This window comes from Lemur catta, chromosome 23 (genome assembly GCF_020740605.2).
Source record: "Lemur catta isolate mLemCat1 chromosome 23, mLemCat1.pri, whole genome shotgun sequence".
NCBI lineage: Eukaryota > Metazoa > Chordata > Mammalia > Primates > Lemuridae > Lemur > Lemur catta.
Window position 1 is genome coordinate 3,449,696 of NC_059150.1, and position 14,467 is coordinate 3,464,162.

The window sequence follows — 14,467 nt, forward strand, 5'->3', positions numbered from 1 at the left end:
TCAACCCCTGCCCCTGGATATTTCATATTCTCTTTTTCGCTCTGTTTTTTTCTCTTAGCATGTTTTAGTAGCTAGCGTTTCTATCTAATTTACTGCCTGTCCCTCCCATGAGAATGCAAGTTCCACGAGGACAAGCATTTGGTCCGTTTGTTCCCTGCTGTGTCCTGCAGCACCCACCACAGCTGGTGCTGAGCAAGGCACAGGTGGTGGGGGGCTCGCTGGACAGATGCAGGCAAGACTGCGCTCGGGCATCGGCGATTGCAGCAACCTCTGGCCTGGCCTTGCCCACATTTTGGGACCCTGCTGATAGGTAGAGTGACATGGGGGAATGACACGGTGGAGAAAAGGGCAGAAGGAAGTGGGGAACAATGGTTGGAGAGTTCTCCCCAAAGGCAGAGGTGTTGGAATCTGCTAGGGAGGTGATGAAGAGATGACTTCTTAGGGGTCCAAGCAGGGAAAACTTAAAGAAGTGCTTGTTACTCAGTTAGGCGGGTGACAGCTCCACACTAGCCCAGGGTGGGCAGGCTAGGCTTGCAGAGCCACGTGGACGGGTTCCTACCCCTTGATCTCCAGATCGTAACTGTGGGCACAGAAACCAAGAAAAGCCTCCCCTAGTGCCTGCTCTGCCCTTAGCCCTGGAGGGACCAGGTGTGGACTCACCTGCCCACTACTCCCTTCCTCAGATCCTCCCTTCTTCCAAGGTCACTTTTCAAGGTCAGCAGGGTGGAGGCAGCCTAGCCCTCCTTCCCACCCTCTCTTCTCTTCCACTGCCCCCACCAGCTCTCCTAACCCAGTCCCAGCAGGCAGAGCCCCCAGAACCCCCCCAGACCCCCTCAGATACATCCGTTTCTGATCACAGGGGTGTGAGGATGTAAAGTCACACAGCCTGCCTTTCCTTGGCTGTACGCCTGTGTCTTCATTCCTCAAATTGCTTTAAGTTATTGGTCAGCAGATGTGGTCAATCACTCATCCTATCTCCATCCCAGAAACGGCCAGTGCCTTTAGACAGAGAGGAGTGGGGTGATGAGCCGGTATTTGGGGAGCTGGGGATTGGGGACTTTCATGATTCCAAAGCAGCCTCTTCCCCCGCTTCCTCTTTAGACACTGGGCAGGATCCCCTTGGCCGGGTTCCTGACCTCACTGGCACCCACTGCCTGCCCAGCTGGGCCCCTCCTCACCGCACAGCCTCTGTTGATGGTTGACTGCAGGGTCTCTCTGCAGCGGACAGTTCACGGGCTGTCAGCCTCGCAGGGTGGGAGAGGGGAAAGTGGCTGGGTGGGAGGGGCTCAGGGCTAGGTTTGGGGATAATGTGACAGGACAGGTCCCTCTCTTTTTAGGAATCACTTGAGAAAACACTCTGTACATATTGGCTTTATCAACTGATGCTGGAATGGCTGTTGCCACGGTAGCAGAGCTCTCCCACTGCAGGAGAGGATAGTGGGAAACTCAGGGGATGTGAAAGGAATCAAAAAACAGCCAGACAGAGGGAGAGGTCGCATTAGGGAGCACTGGAAAGTTCCTGGATGCCCGATGACCATTTTTTTTTTTTTCCGAGACAGGGTCTCACTCTGTCACTCTGGGTAGAGTGCAGTGGTGTCATCATAGCTCACTATAGCCTCAAATTCCTGGGCTCAGGTGATCCTCCTGCCTCAGCCTCCCAGAGTGCTAGGATTACAGGTGTGAGCCACTGTGCCCAGCCCCGATGACTATTTAAAGGGACTACCACCTGGCCATGGCAAGTCCCTTTAAAGAATGACAGTGTGAAGGTGAGCAGTATTGCGTGGGCAGGGAGGACGGGCACTCTGTGGCATCAGCACTGAATAAACTCACAAGATGTGCACAGAAAGTGTTTTCCGTCTCATAAACTGACAGGTGGCATTTCATGCAGGAGAGAGTGTGGAGCACTAGGTATAGACGGTGGGGAGGAGGCTGCGCCTCTCCTGGACAACTCTCTTTTCTCCTCAGATTTTCAGGAGCTGTTAATTGAAGTCAGCAAAAGGACTTGGGATTTGGGGAATATGATATCCCACGAGGGAAGGTACAGAGGAACAAAGAGAAATAAAGAGAGGGGAGAGAACCCTGCTGAAACCCGGCTCACACAGGGGCCTGAGATAACCAGGAAGGGAGGAAGGTCAAGTCCCAGGGCAGTGGGTATCCAGGGACAAGGACGTGCAGGTGGACAGAGCCGCAAGTGGAACAGTGTTCCATAGCAACTCTAAAGAATTTGAGAGGAGCAAACCTACAGACACAGGTACCAGAGACCAGGGGCCAAATCACACCACGGAAGGGAGCACCAGGCTTGCCCGCAGCAGGGCACACCGGGTGAAACGGGCCACAGTGGAAATAAGGTTCTGCAGCCAGGATGGTGACCAGTTAATTCTTCTGTGTCGGCTAAGGAGGAGCTGAATTTACGTGCAGGAAGAGGACACAGAGACAGTAAGCAAGAATGATTGCAACCTGGTAAATCAGAGAATAGCTATCCTCAGATATTCAAACAGCTATTTTTAGGAAGGGTGAGGTTCCCACGTGACTGAATTAGGGGCATCTTGTGTAAATTAGAGAATGACCAATGAGTAAGCAGGAGGAGTGTAGAAATGATGCTTTGCCTGGGGATGGGGGAAGAAGGGCGTGGCCGTGCTTACTCAAAGATTTGGCACCAAAGATGGGGCTTGATCCCTTGCTCGCGTAGCTGGGCATGAGTGCCTCATGTGTACCTAGAGAGGGAATCCCATGATTGGCCTCGCGCATGACACCACTCACATCCCTTTAAGCAGTTCCTCATTGCGTGTCATTTCCTATCTGGAATCACAAGCCCTGCTTCTACCCCTGAGCTTCCTAAGCGCCGGGCACGGGCCTCTGAGACCAGGCTGCACTTTGTCCTCTGCCACAGGACCTTCTGGCAAATCTCTGCACCCGACTCCTTTCCTCTACTCCCGTAAGGCAGTGCCTCTTGTCATTCCTGCAGTTAGAATACACACACCTATGTCTGTCTACCTGTGATGAATGTGTTGGTGTGTGTGACATTGCTTTTTCACAGGGACAGGATTATTATTTTCCCACGTCTTGTATTGTCTGTCTTGTATTCCCTGCCAGACATTTGGCCCCCTTGAGGGCAGAATCTCCATCTTTCCTTGTATCTCCAAGGCCCAGCTGAGGGTCCATGCTTCTGACCAAGCACCTCTCTGCTTGAGAACTCTGTGTTCTCTCTGCTAAGATCCCTGTCCTCGCAGATTTTATGGTTTCTCAATCCAGCTCCGGGGTCATGTAAGGCAGAGTCCTGGGGTACCACCAGGACCCAGAAGTCATGCAAGGTACAGACTTGCATGACTAGTATACAAGGCTGAGGCCTCCACATCCATTTAACCAACGCAGTTAGAACACCTGCTTCATGCAAGGTGCTGCACAGGGAGGACTCCCGTGCTGGTGGGGGAGATAGACACATACACAAATACCTCTCACACCAGGCAGGCTGTGATGACTGGTGCTAGGACAGTGAGTGAACCATGAGACTCAGACACAGGGCTCTCAGATTCTAGGGGAAGGCAGAAGGGAGGTAGAGAGGTGGAATCCGGGGACAGGTTGGAGGGGGGAATCTGATGGTTAGCGCATTCTGGCAGAAAGTTCTTAGGGATTGACAGTCCTCAGTGTGTGGCTCCATCTGAGGCCTGCCCCCCTGGGAGCAAGCTTGCTTTCAGAGAATTCCCCTCCACTTTCTCCTGTCCCTCATCTCTCCCAAGAGCCTTTTTTCTCAGGCAACCTGGCCCTGACCTGAGAGGCCATGGGAGGATAGGCAGTGTCCCCTCTACTGAGGTGTAGTCCTGGGCAAACTGCTGCCTACTCCATCTGGCGTTTGCTCCCCCTCCACCCTCTCCCTCTCCCCTGGGACCGGGTTGCAGGAAGGGAGAAGGCCTAGGGAAGCATCTTTTAAATTGCTTTCCAGCCCTCCTTTAGCTCTGGCAGACAAGGGACCCTGTGCTAAGCCTCCTCCTGATTCCCTAGGTTTGACATAGGGCTTTACAGTTCCAAAGCCCTTTTACTCATGAAGCTGGTATTATAACCACCCTAAGAGAAGACAGGGGTTCAGTGACTTTGACAAGGTCATGCAGTCAATTGGAAAAGGAACTCAGTCTCCTGATCCCAACCTGGGACCCTCTCTCTCCAAGTCACGGGTGTCCTATCCCTATCCCCTACCTCCTGGGCTCAGGAGGGCAACCTTGGGCCTCAGAGATTGAAGTAGGGTGGGACTGGGAGTGTCCTGGGGGAAAGCCAACAGTGATTTGGGGTGGGGGGTGGGGAACTAGCAACCTGGGTATCACTTTCCCACCCCCTCCCAACAGCTCCCCCAGGCCCCACAGCCCCACTCACCCTCCCTCACCCCAGTCGGCACTCTCAGTCCCTTTTACCTGCACCCCCACATCTCAGCAGCGCTTTCTTCCGGGCGCGGCAGGGGGCCACCCGTGCCCCCCGAGTAGCAGAGAACCCACCCCCACTCATCCGCCCCGCTAGCTCCGCACGCTCACACCTCCCCCTCCCGAGCCAGAAATAGACACACACGCTCTCCCCCCCTCTCCCCTTGCGCACACTCCTCCCCTCCGCCTGTTTGCTCCCCGCCTTCTCCTTCCCTCCTTCCTCGCCGGGAGCTGCAGCCCGCAGCCTCCGCTCGGCCGGCGGGCGGGCGGGCGGGCGCGGCGAGGGCGCTGCCCACGGCGGGCGGGCCGCGCACCCAAGCACCTCCCGGCGCCCGCCGAGCCGCCGGGGCTTCTCTCCTTCCCTCGATTGATTTTTAAATTTTAATTTGTATCTCCCCCGCCCCGCCCCTTTTCCTCCGACCCCGCCCCGTCGCTCCTGTTTCCGTGCTCTTTCCTTTTTCCCGGCTTCCTTCCCTGCGTTTCTTTCCCCTGCCCCCTCGGCTTGCCTGCCTGCCTCCTCCCTCGCTCCCTCCCCCTTCCTCTCCCCTTCTTCCCCGGTTTCTTGCGTCCTTTCTCTCCCCCCTCCCCCGCTCCTCCTCCCCGCGCTCCCGCCCCCGCCCCCTCCCGTGCCTGCAGACGCGCGGATCGTCCATGCGCTCCTCGCGGGCAGAATGCTGGGCAGCGGCGTCAAGAGCGCGCAGCCCGAGGAGGAGCTGAGCGGCGGCGGCGGGGACGAGGGCGCGGACGAGCCGCGGGGCGCCGGCAGGAAGGCGGCGGCGGCGGACGGCAAAGGCATGCTGCCCAAGCGCGCCAAGGCGCCCGGTGGCGGCGGCGGCATGGCCAAGGCCAGCGCGGCTGAGCTGAAGGTCTTCAAGTCCGGCAGCGTGGACAGCCGTGTCCCCGGCGGGCCGCCCGCCTCCAACCTGCGCAAGCAGAAGTCGCTCACCAACCTCTCGTTCCTCACAGACTCCGAGAAAAAGCTGCAGCTCTATGAACCCGAGTGGAGCGACGACATGGCCAAGGCGCCTAAGGGCTTGGGCAAGGTGGGGTCCAAGGGCCGCGAGGCTCCGCTGATGTCCAAGACGCTGTCCAAGTCGGAGCACTCGCTTTTCCAGGCCAAGGGCGGCCCGGCCGCCGGCGCCAAGACCCCCCTGGCTCCGCTTGCGCCCAGCCTGGGGAAGCCGAGCCGGATCCCCCGAGGACCCTACGCGGAGGTCAAGCCGCTCAGCAAGGCGCCTGAGGCGGCCGTGAGCGACGACGGCAAATCGGATGATGAGCTGCTCTCCAGCAAGGCCAAGGCGCAGAAGGGCTCCGCCGGGCCCGTGCCCTCCGCCAAGGGCCAGGAGGAGCGCGCCTTCCTCAAGGTGGACCCGGAGCTCGTGGTGACGGTGCTGGGCGACCTGGAGCAGCTGCTCTTCAGCCAGATGCTGGGTAAGTCCTGCCGCCCCGCCCCACCCCGCCCCTGGCTTTCTCCAGGCCAGCTGCTGGGGAAGGTGTGGGGAAAGCGGAGCCCCCTCCCCTTCCCCCTTCCCGTGGGCTGTGCTGATCACGGGTCCGGTTGTGAGGGGCATTGCGCCCAGATGTGCAGAGCTGGCCCACCTCCAGATGCGCATGGCTAAAGTGCATCTTAAAGATGTTGGCGGGCGGGAGCCCAGGCTCTACTCTGGCCTGCCTGGGATGAGGCTGGACAATGGGGTGGGGGTCATAGGTTCTTAGGAATAGAGCCCATTAGCTTCCTTTTTGGAGCCCACAATTCCATTATGGCAAAATCTGGGGCTGGCGGAGACCTCAGTTGTGTGGTCTGCGCTCGGCAGGAGAGCATCCAGCATCGCTCGGGAGCGTCCGGTGACAGCCCGGATCTAGAGGACAGATGTGGGCGAGCAGATGTGAGAGCTGGTCGGCCCTGGAGCGCAGCTGAGGCTCCACTTCCTCTGTGGATCCCGGGTGGGAGCGCGGGTCGGATTTCCCGGGTGTGGGGGTTCTGGCAACGAGACGCGTCTGGGGCCAGGGGGCGGGCGGGCTGCCAGCTGCGAGCATCTGGATGCGCCCCGTACCTTAGCCCTGGCTCTGGCTCCAACCCCCGGGCCCCCAGGTCTTTAGGGCGTGTGGAAAGGTCTGGACTTTTGCTACGAGACTCTGTGTTGACCGGGAAGCCTTTGCCCTTTGGCTAATGGGAGCGGAGCGGGCGGGAAGGGAGGAACAAAGCTTGCTCGGGTAGAGGAAGCACAGAGAGCTGCTCCATTGTTCTCGGAGTCTGAAGAGTCCATGCGAAAAACCCGGCGCGGGCCCCGGAACTGCGCTTGCTTTCCCTGGACAACCCCTGCCCTAAGAGAGGGTTAGGTTGGGGACGAGCCAGCCGCAAGACTGCCGTGGCCCTGGAGCCGGCTCGGGTCGTGCTGGGGCCACGGGAGGAGGGCGGCGAGGCCTGGAGCCCGGGCGAGCCGCCGTGGCTGCGCGGACTTGTTGCGGTGGCTGGGATGTGGGTCCCCCGGCGCCAAGGGACCCGAGCTTCCCGGGTACCCGGCAGGCTGCCCGCCCGCGGGGGGCTGGGAAGGGGCGTGTCCGCGCGCGTGTGAAGGGGCGGGACCGAGCGATGGTCTGCAGGCCGAGTGACGAGTGACGGGAGTGACGGGCTTGGCGGGTGGGGATGGAGGAGCTCGCCTGGCGGCCCTGGAGAAGGGAAAGAGAAGCGGGAGGAGGCGGATTCGGCCTGCTGCAATCTTCCCGGGCCCCGACTCCAGTGTGGACCAGGATAAGGGTCCCCTGACCAGAGGCAAGCAAGGATTTGGACCTCCTGAGATCCGATCCTCCATCCCCACGTAGCAGGCCGCAGAGGGGCTTTGCAGAGGCAATAAGGAGTCTGGACAAGCGCAAACAGGGAAGAGCAGCCTTTTCCCTCTGAGAGCCCCTCCTGAAAGCCGGGATCCCCTCCTGAAAGCGGGCATGGGTGGGTGGATGGGTGCAGAAGCCGCCTGGGCAGCCTCACTCTGCAAAGAGACTGTGCCACCCCTGTGCTCAGTGCTGGGTTGAGCCGTTCAGAGGCCCCGTCCTCCAGGAGCTTGCAGTCTAATGCGGCAAGGCAGAAAATAAGGAAAAAATAAATAAATTCCAGGCACTAAGGAGGGTTATAGAAAGAGTGAAACCGGCCCCTATGATGGAGAGGAACTGAAAAGGGGAGGCCTGCTGAGGGACTGAGAGGAGGGTAGGAGGAGGGGTGTGTGTGTGTTTGAGAGAGAGACAGGGGGGAGGAGTGTCAGGCACAGAATAGCAGAGGGCACGGATTTGTTTTCAAGGTCAGGGCTTTACCTGTTTGGGATGACTGAGCTAATCTGGGCCCTCCCCAGACCTGGAAGTCCCCACACTGCCCCGGGAGCTGGCTGCCCATCTGAGCCCTCTTAGTTGCTTCTCAGGAGGTGATAACCACAGTGACCCTGACAGTCCTGAGCTGGCTGGGGGGTGGGGAGAAGGGCAGGAGGGGAGAAACTGAGTCCTTATTCCAGCTCAGCAGTGCACACTTCTCAAAGCACACTTAGGCAGAACCTTCGGCAACCTAGGAGATGAGCACAGAACACCTCCACTCCCCAGCCCGGGAAATGCAGAGGCCTTAAAGTCGTCTCTGAGTTAATGGTGGGAGGGCGATTGTGCGTGTGTCTGCTGAGTGCTGGGTCACAGCTCTTCCTAGGAGGCCTGATGGAGAGAGGGAGGGTCAGCAGCTCATGAGGGGCCCGACCAGGGCTGTGTCTGCCGGGCATGGGCCACCAGAGCTGCCCTGATGACCCCACAGAGGGGCTGCGGCCTTAGCTCTCGGTGGGGGAGGAGGGGTGGAAGCTCTGCCAAGCTTGCTGGACTGTCTCCCGCTGAGAGGACCCAGAGGGGCGCGTTGGTTCAGGCCCCAGGAGGGCAGGGCTTGGCCTCAAATGGTGGTGAGGAGGGGAGGCGGGGCTGGCACCCTCCAAGCAAAGCTTTTCTCTTGTGTGAAGGTGGGGGTGGAGGGCAGACTGCCTGGGGGAAGTGGGAGGGGACAACAGAGGGGATCAGCCTCCCAGAGCCCAGGAAGGTGTTCCAGGTATCAGGACAGGGCCTTGGTGCAGAGCAGGGAGCCTCTGGGGAGGAGAATGGCTACCTTGATGTTCCAGGATGGCAGCAGAAGACACTGGGTGTTTGTCCCACTGTGAGGCTCGGTGTACAGTTATTCTCACTTCCTGGTACCATCCCATAGCCAATTTCTGAGGCAGGGAGCAGGGGTGAGAATGAGGAAGCCCCAAATCAGAACCTTTCTGGAATAAAGGGGAAGAACTGAAACCTGATCATCCCCTTCCCAGAAATCAGCTGGAGCCCCAGATGGTCTAGGCCGATTCCTTGTCTCTTCTCTAAACTTGGAAGCTGCCAAGTAACTGGGGTCCCACTGGGGGAACCCTAGAAACTTTGAAGACTGAGGCTGGGTCCCAAGGGAAGAATGGGCCAGTTCCAGGGATCAGATACCTTTGGACCCTGGCCCAGTGGTCACATCAGGCAGTTTGGCTCCCAGGTGAACGGCTGCCAGGCCCTTGGCTCCGGTCTGGGGCTAAGCTGGAGGCCGCGTTCCTGAGCTCCCTGTCCAGAAGTTCTAAGCTCTGTGATCTCCTCTGGGACTCACTTCCCCGTTTGTGAGTGGAAGAGACCCTCCCATGGCTCATCCTTACCTTGTAGGGTGGGAAGAGGATGCAGATTAAGGTGATCAGACCTTGAAAATGTCCCAGGTGGCTTAAACAGAGCCTATATTAATACAGAACAATTAAATACAGATGCACCTTGACTTATAATGGGGTTACATCCTGATAAACCCATTATAACTTGAAAATATCATAAGTCAAAACTGCATTTAATACACCTAACCTATCCAACATCATTGCTTAGCCCAGCCTGTGTTAAATGTGCTCAGAATGCTTACATTAGCTTACAGTTGAGCAAAATCATCTAATACAAGGTCTATTTTGTAATAAAGTGTGGACTGCCTCATGCAATTTATTGAATACTGTACTGAAAGTAAAAAACAGAATGGTTGTGTGAATACTCAAAGTACGGTTTCTATTGAATGTGCATTGCTTTTGCATCATCGTAAAGTTGAAAAATTGGAAGTCAGGGACTGTCTGTACTACAATAACATCCCAAACCACACTCTTCCCACTTCCTGAGGCTCTCAAATCAAAATCAGTCTGTTAACTCCCCAGATGTTCAGGTTTCCCCCTTCAACCCTCCAGGAAAAGGGGACAAAGTGGGACAGCTAAGACTGCCCAGGGTCAGGGTGTAAAAGAACCTAGGAACCTGGAGTTCCTGGTCCCACTTCCTCCGGGAAGGTGTCTGGACCCACTCAGGCGTTGCCATGACAACAGTTAGGCCCTCAGAAGCGCAGGCCAAGCAGAAATGAGGAAGAAAGGCAGGAAGCTATTCGATTCTAAGCCAGTTGGTTGCTGTGGGGCTTTGGGGGTGGGTGGGAGGGAGTTACTCCAGAGAATGGTTCTGGGATGCTTTGAGTAGTGGGGGGAGAGAAATGTCTCCACCAACACTTTTTCCCCCCTTTTTATTCAGTGCACTGGGGGGCAGGGTGGGTAGAGGAGAGACTGTGAATTCTCCAAAGAAGGACTGCAGAGCCTCGGCCCAGAGCGGTCGGAGATGGGAGAGGCTCATCCTGTGCCCTGGGTCCTCCGTGCCCTGGGTCGGAGGCTCCACACCAAAGACACTCCCGATTCCCTCCAGGGGTGCCCCGAGGCCTAGCAGGAGCGTGAGGACAAAGCTCACTTCTGCCTTTTCCCTGGGCATCGGCAGCAGCAGCAGCACTGGAGGCTTGTGGGATCCCAGGCTGAAGGAAAGGCCGGGCAAGGTGCAGGGGCTGCAGGTGAGCGTGTACCTGTGTGGGGAAGGAACTGGCGCAGCACCTTTGAGCCCTGAGGCCTCCTTGCCCCTCGCAAGGTTAGCACTGAGGAGAGCATTTCTTTCCTCACCGTGTTCCTCACCGTGTTCCTCACCGTGTTCCCCACCATCAGTGTTCAGAGTGTTTTCTTCCGAGGTGAGGCTTGGGCCCCACCCACGTCCTGTTCCTCTCCCTCGGGCATTGCCTTGTTCGGATTGCTGCAGCCGAGGCTGTCCTCATATGGCCCACCACGCTGCTCCTGAGAGTGATGCAAGGGTGGATGAGCAGGTCTTGGGGACAGGTCCCCTGTTCTGGGGAGAAGGTACAGATGGGGCAGAAGTACCCAGAGCGTCTCTGGTTCCCTGAAGCATAAAACAAGCCAGGGCGATGCCTTCTACCATCACTGGTGGCTCCAGCCCCAGGCCACAGGCCCGTTCTAGACCTGGACTGCATGGGTAACAGGACCCAGTCACCTGGAATCCTGGGATGTTTCCCGACACTTCCCTCTTATTGCCCCCGTTCTTACAGCTCACCCCACCCAATGTGATACTGTGGCAACCACCATCCTCTATGACCTGCCCCCTTCCCCAGGCTGCCAGCACCAGAGCCTTCCTCTTCTGCTACCCTCCGCTCTCACCCTTCTCTGCAGCACACGGGTATCCACACCCCACAGCCTCTGACCCTAAGGGTCAAAGGTGCAGATTGCTGCAAGGGCCTCCAAGGGGAGCCAGTGCTACATTGGCAGGTGGAGCAGAGCCCTCAGGGTCCATACCTGCAGCTCAGCACCCTGCTGTTCTGTCCCAGCACCCTGCTGTTCTGTCCCCGCAGCTCCCTGCAGTGTCTCCCCAGTAGCCAGAGGGAGAGAACTGCCTTCCTCTGCACAGAGCGCTCTGCCTCCCTCACCCTTGCCTGGGATTTCATAGAACCCCAGAATGAAGTTGTCTAGTAGAGCCACCCACCTAAAGCCAAAATTAATCCCTCTATAGCATCATAGGCAGGTGGGTGTTTTGTTTACACACTCCTAGTGACAGAGGGCTCACTACCTTATTTTCCTGGAAAGTACTCATTATTAGAATGATCTTTTTTCTGTTGAGCCAGAATGCTGTCTTCTGAAAATTTCCACCCGTGTGGATCCAGATTTGCTGCCTAGATCCTTACAGACGAAGCTTTCACAGAATCCCCTTTCTTATATTTGAGGTCAGACACCTATCCGTGCTCCATGTCATCTTTTCTCCCTTCGCCCCTGTTTTCGTTTTTCTTCCATTTGTCTTTTCTGTTGGAACAAGATCTGCTAGGTGTTCAGCCTGATTCCTGGGCCCAGTGGAGTCCAGCTCCCTACCTGGACCCCACCCCCTCCTGCTGGTAATGTCTGCATCTCACAGTGACTCTGCTGGGGACCCACAGCACCTGGCTGTGTTTTCTCCTGGCCCAGCCAGGAAGCTCTCCTCCCCAAAGCCTCGCGCTAGCCAGCCAGCAGAGGGGAAATGGACGCCACATGTTTCTCATTTACGCTGGCTGACCTCCCCCCACACACCCTGTTTGGATTACCCAGATGTGTTTGATGTCCCGGGAGCCTGCAGCCTTCTCTCTCATGCGCGGGAAGGGCCGGGGGGCCAGGCCCAGCGTGGGCAGGTTCCCTCTGACAGGCGCCCATGGAACGCATGGTCAGCCCTGGAAGCAGACCCCACCTCCCACTCCCTCCCCCACACTGCTGCTTCTGGGGACTGGCCCCTCGCAGGAGGAAGCAGGACACCAGAGCCTTCTGGGTTCGGGTCCATCGTGTTTGATGGACACAGGTCTCTGCTTGCTTCTGACCAACAGAGGTCAGGGTGCAGACTGGGAAGATGCCCCAGGACCTGTTTACATCTCGCAGTGGAGACTGAGGGAGGAACAGAGTTGTGCCAAGGGGCATGTCCAGTGTGGCTGTCCCGCGTGGGTGCAGCAGTGTGTGCCGTGTCAGCGGGTGGGGCTTCGTGCTTTTCATCTTTTATAAGCACCTTTTTTTTTTTTTTTTTTTTTTTACCAGACCTTACGCCTTTGGCATGTGGAGGGGGACACTGCAGGGATGGGAAGCTCCCATTAGGGGAGAATGTGGTCCTAGTGGGGGTCCCCTCAGGCCCGTTCTGGAGAGCATAGAACATACCGTCTGCAGGTCACAGGTTCGCCCCTAAGAGCTTTGGCTCCGGCGGTTCCCAGGCTCTTGCTGCCAGCGCTGTTGTACGTCGCTTGTTTGAAACACTCTTCTCGGGGCGAGCTCCAGCCAAACCTCAGCAAGGCAGCCAGGCACGGCAGGGGCTAGGCCTTGGCCTGAGCCATCCTGAAATCTATTTTAGACATCTCAATGATACATTTTGGGGCCACTGGAGTGGGCGGTTTCTCCACAGCATCTTCTGATTTCTGTGTGGCAGCCCTCGCTCTGGGACTCTCGGGGTACTCGCTGCCGCGAGCCGGACATGCGGAAACCAAGCGCAGACCCCAGCCCTGTTGTGCGGCACGTGCTCCCCCGTCTGTCCCTGTGCAATCCCAGAGGTGTCTTGGAGGTTATCCAGGTTTGGTGTTGCTGTGGGGTGTGGTCTGGTCTGTGAGGTTGAGTGTCATAAGCTCCAGTTGTTTCCATGGAGAACCAGGGTTGTCAACTGTGGCCTTGGGCTGAGTAGGAAGATAGTGATGCTGAGCGAGCCGGCAGTAGGCAACTGTTGCATGAGAGGTATTGGGTGAACAGGTTGTGTGGCACGTCATACGCCCCTATCGCTTGGGTGAGGTTGGGTGTCAGGGTGTGAACACGGGTGTGCAATGAATGGTATGTGTTCACACGGATCCGTGCATATAAACACGCACTCACTGGCCTCCGGCACATAGGCACATACTAAAGGTGCATCTGTGTGCATGTCTGCAAGAGCCGGGCAGGTTTAAGAGAGTCTGAAATACGACCGTGGTGGAACAACTTCCCCCAAACAGACCCCCAGGCAGAGACTGCAGGGGTTCAGACTCCTTGGCTTCCTTCCCAGAAAAGCACTGGAAGTGCTGATTACTCCGCACACTCTGAGGACACAGGCTCCCTTTGCCCTTGGTGACCCAGTAAACAGGCCCTTCTCTTTGGGGGAAGCTGGCAGCCACCCAGGAGGCCCTGCCTTCTCTCTGCAGGGTCCCCAAGCTGCCGTGGGGCCTAGGATTTCAACGTCCCTACACCGAGGAGCTGCCTTGTAGGAGCTCTGGGATGGGAAATGAGGCTCACGAATGCAATAATCTGGGAATGAAAACTAGCATCTGTCAGTCACTTGGTGCATGAGAGGCTTGTTCTTCTTATGTATAAGGAGTCTCTTAATGTTCACAGTGATCCTGTGATCCTGCTACTTCAGATGAGGAAACTGAGGCAGAAATACAGGCAATCTGCCCAAAGCCAGTGAGGCAAGTGAACAACAGAGCTAGGATTTGAACTTTGCCTCCTTCCAGGAGCCTCGAGACTCCCCAGACACTGAGTTCGATTCCATCTAATTCAGGAGCAACTGGTCAGGCAGACTGTGGGCCAAGCTCTGTGCTCCCGAGCCTGAGGCTTGGGCCCTGCCTGCCGGTTCCAGAAAGGCCGGATGAGAAGTATCCATGCTCATTGCAGTACAGGGCAGAATGTCACTTGCTGTGACAAGTTAGAAAGGCTGCCAAGGAGGGCAGAGCCGCCCAGACCTGGCTTCGGTGCGTGGGGTGCGTGGGGGCAGTGAGGTGGGTGGGGAGGGGGCTGTGCCCCCCAGAGTGATGTGAGTTTTGAAAGAGGAGTGGGATCCTGGCCGTAGAGACAGGAAAGCTAGAAAAGGAAGGGAGAGGTAAATGTGGGCTCGGTGGTGGGGGTCGGGCGTCCATCTGGCTGGAGGAGAGGTGGGAAAGGAGGTGAGAGGGGAGGAGGGCAGAGAGGCAGGTTGGGTGGGATCGTGGCTGACCCAGTGTGGAGTCACTGGGACTCGCTTAGGCTCTGGGCAGACATTCGAACGGAGGAGAGCAATCAGGGTTCGCCCCCAGAAGATTCCCCCCAAAGAGGCCTGTGCCCACTGGTCCTTGGAGAGGCTGTGACCGATGAGCTCGGCCAGCCCGAGGCCTCTCGAGGTCCGTATGTGTTCGCTCAAGGGCAGATGGCTCCTGCAGGCCCGGCAGCGTCACGTGCGAGGGACCGAGGGAG

General features: G+C 57.5%; 1 protein-coding gene across 6 annotated transcripts in view; it reads left to right on the forward strand.

Moving 5' to 3' along the window:
- Positions 1 to 14,467, forward strand: part of NAV1 (neuron navigator 1) — a 165,169-nt gene that overhangs the window by 18,190 nt on the left and 132,512 nt on the right. For 3 of the 6 annotated variants that reach the window (XM_045536209.1, XM_045536210.1, XM_045536211.1), the window contains exon 3: positions 5,046 to 5,840. In XM_045536209.1, coding sequence (XP_045392165.1) covers positions 5,046 to 5,840 — 795 coding nt within the window. Of the gene's footprint in view, positions 1 to 5,045; positions 5,841 to 14,467 lie in introns of those variants that run through there. The other 3 variants (XM_045536212.1, XM_045536213.1, XM_045536214.1) reach the window with 1 other exon arrangement.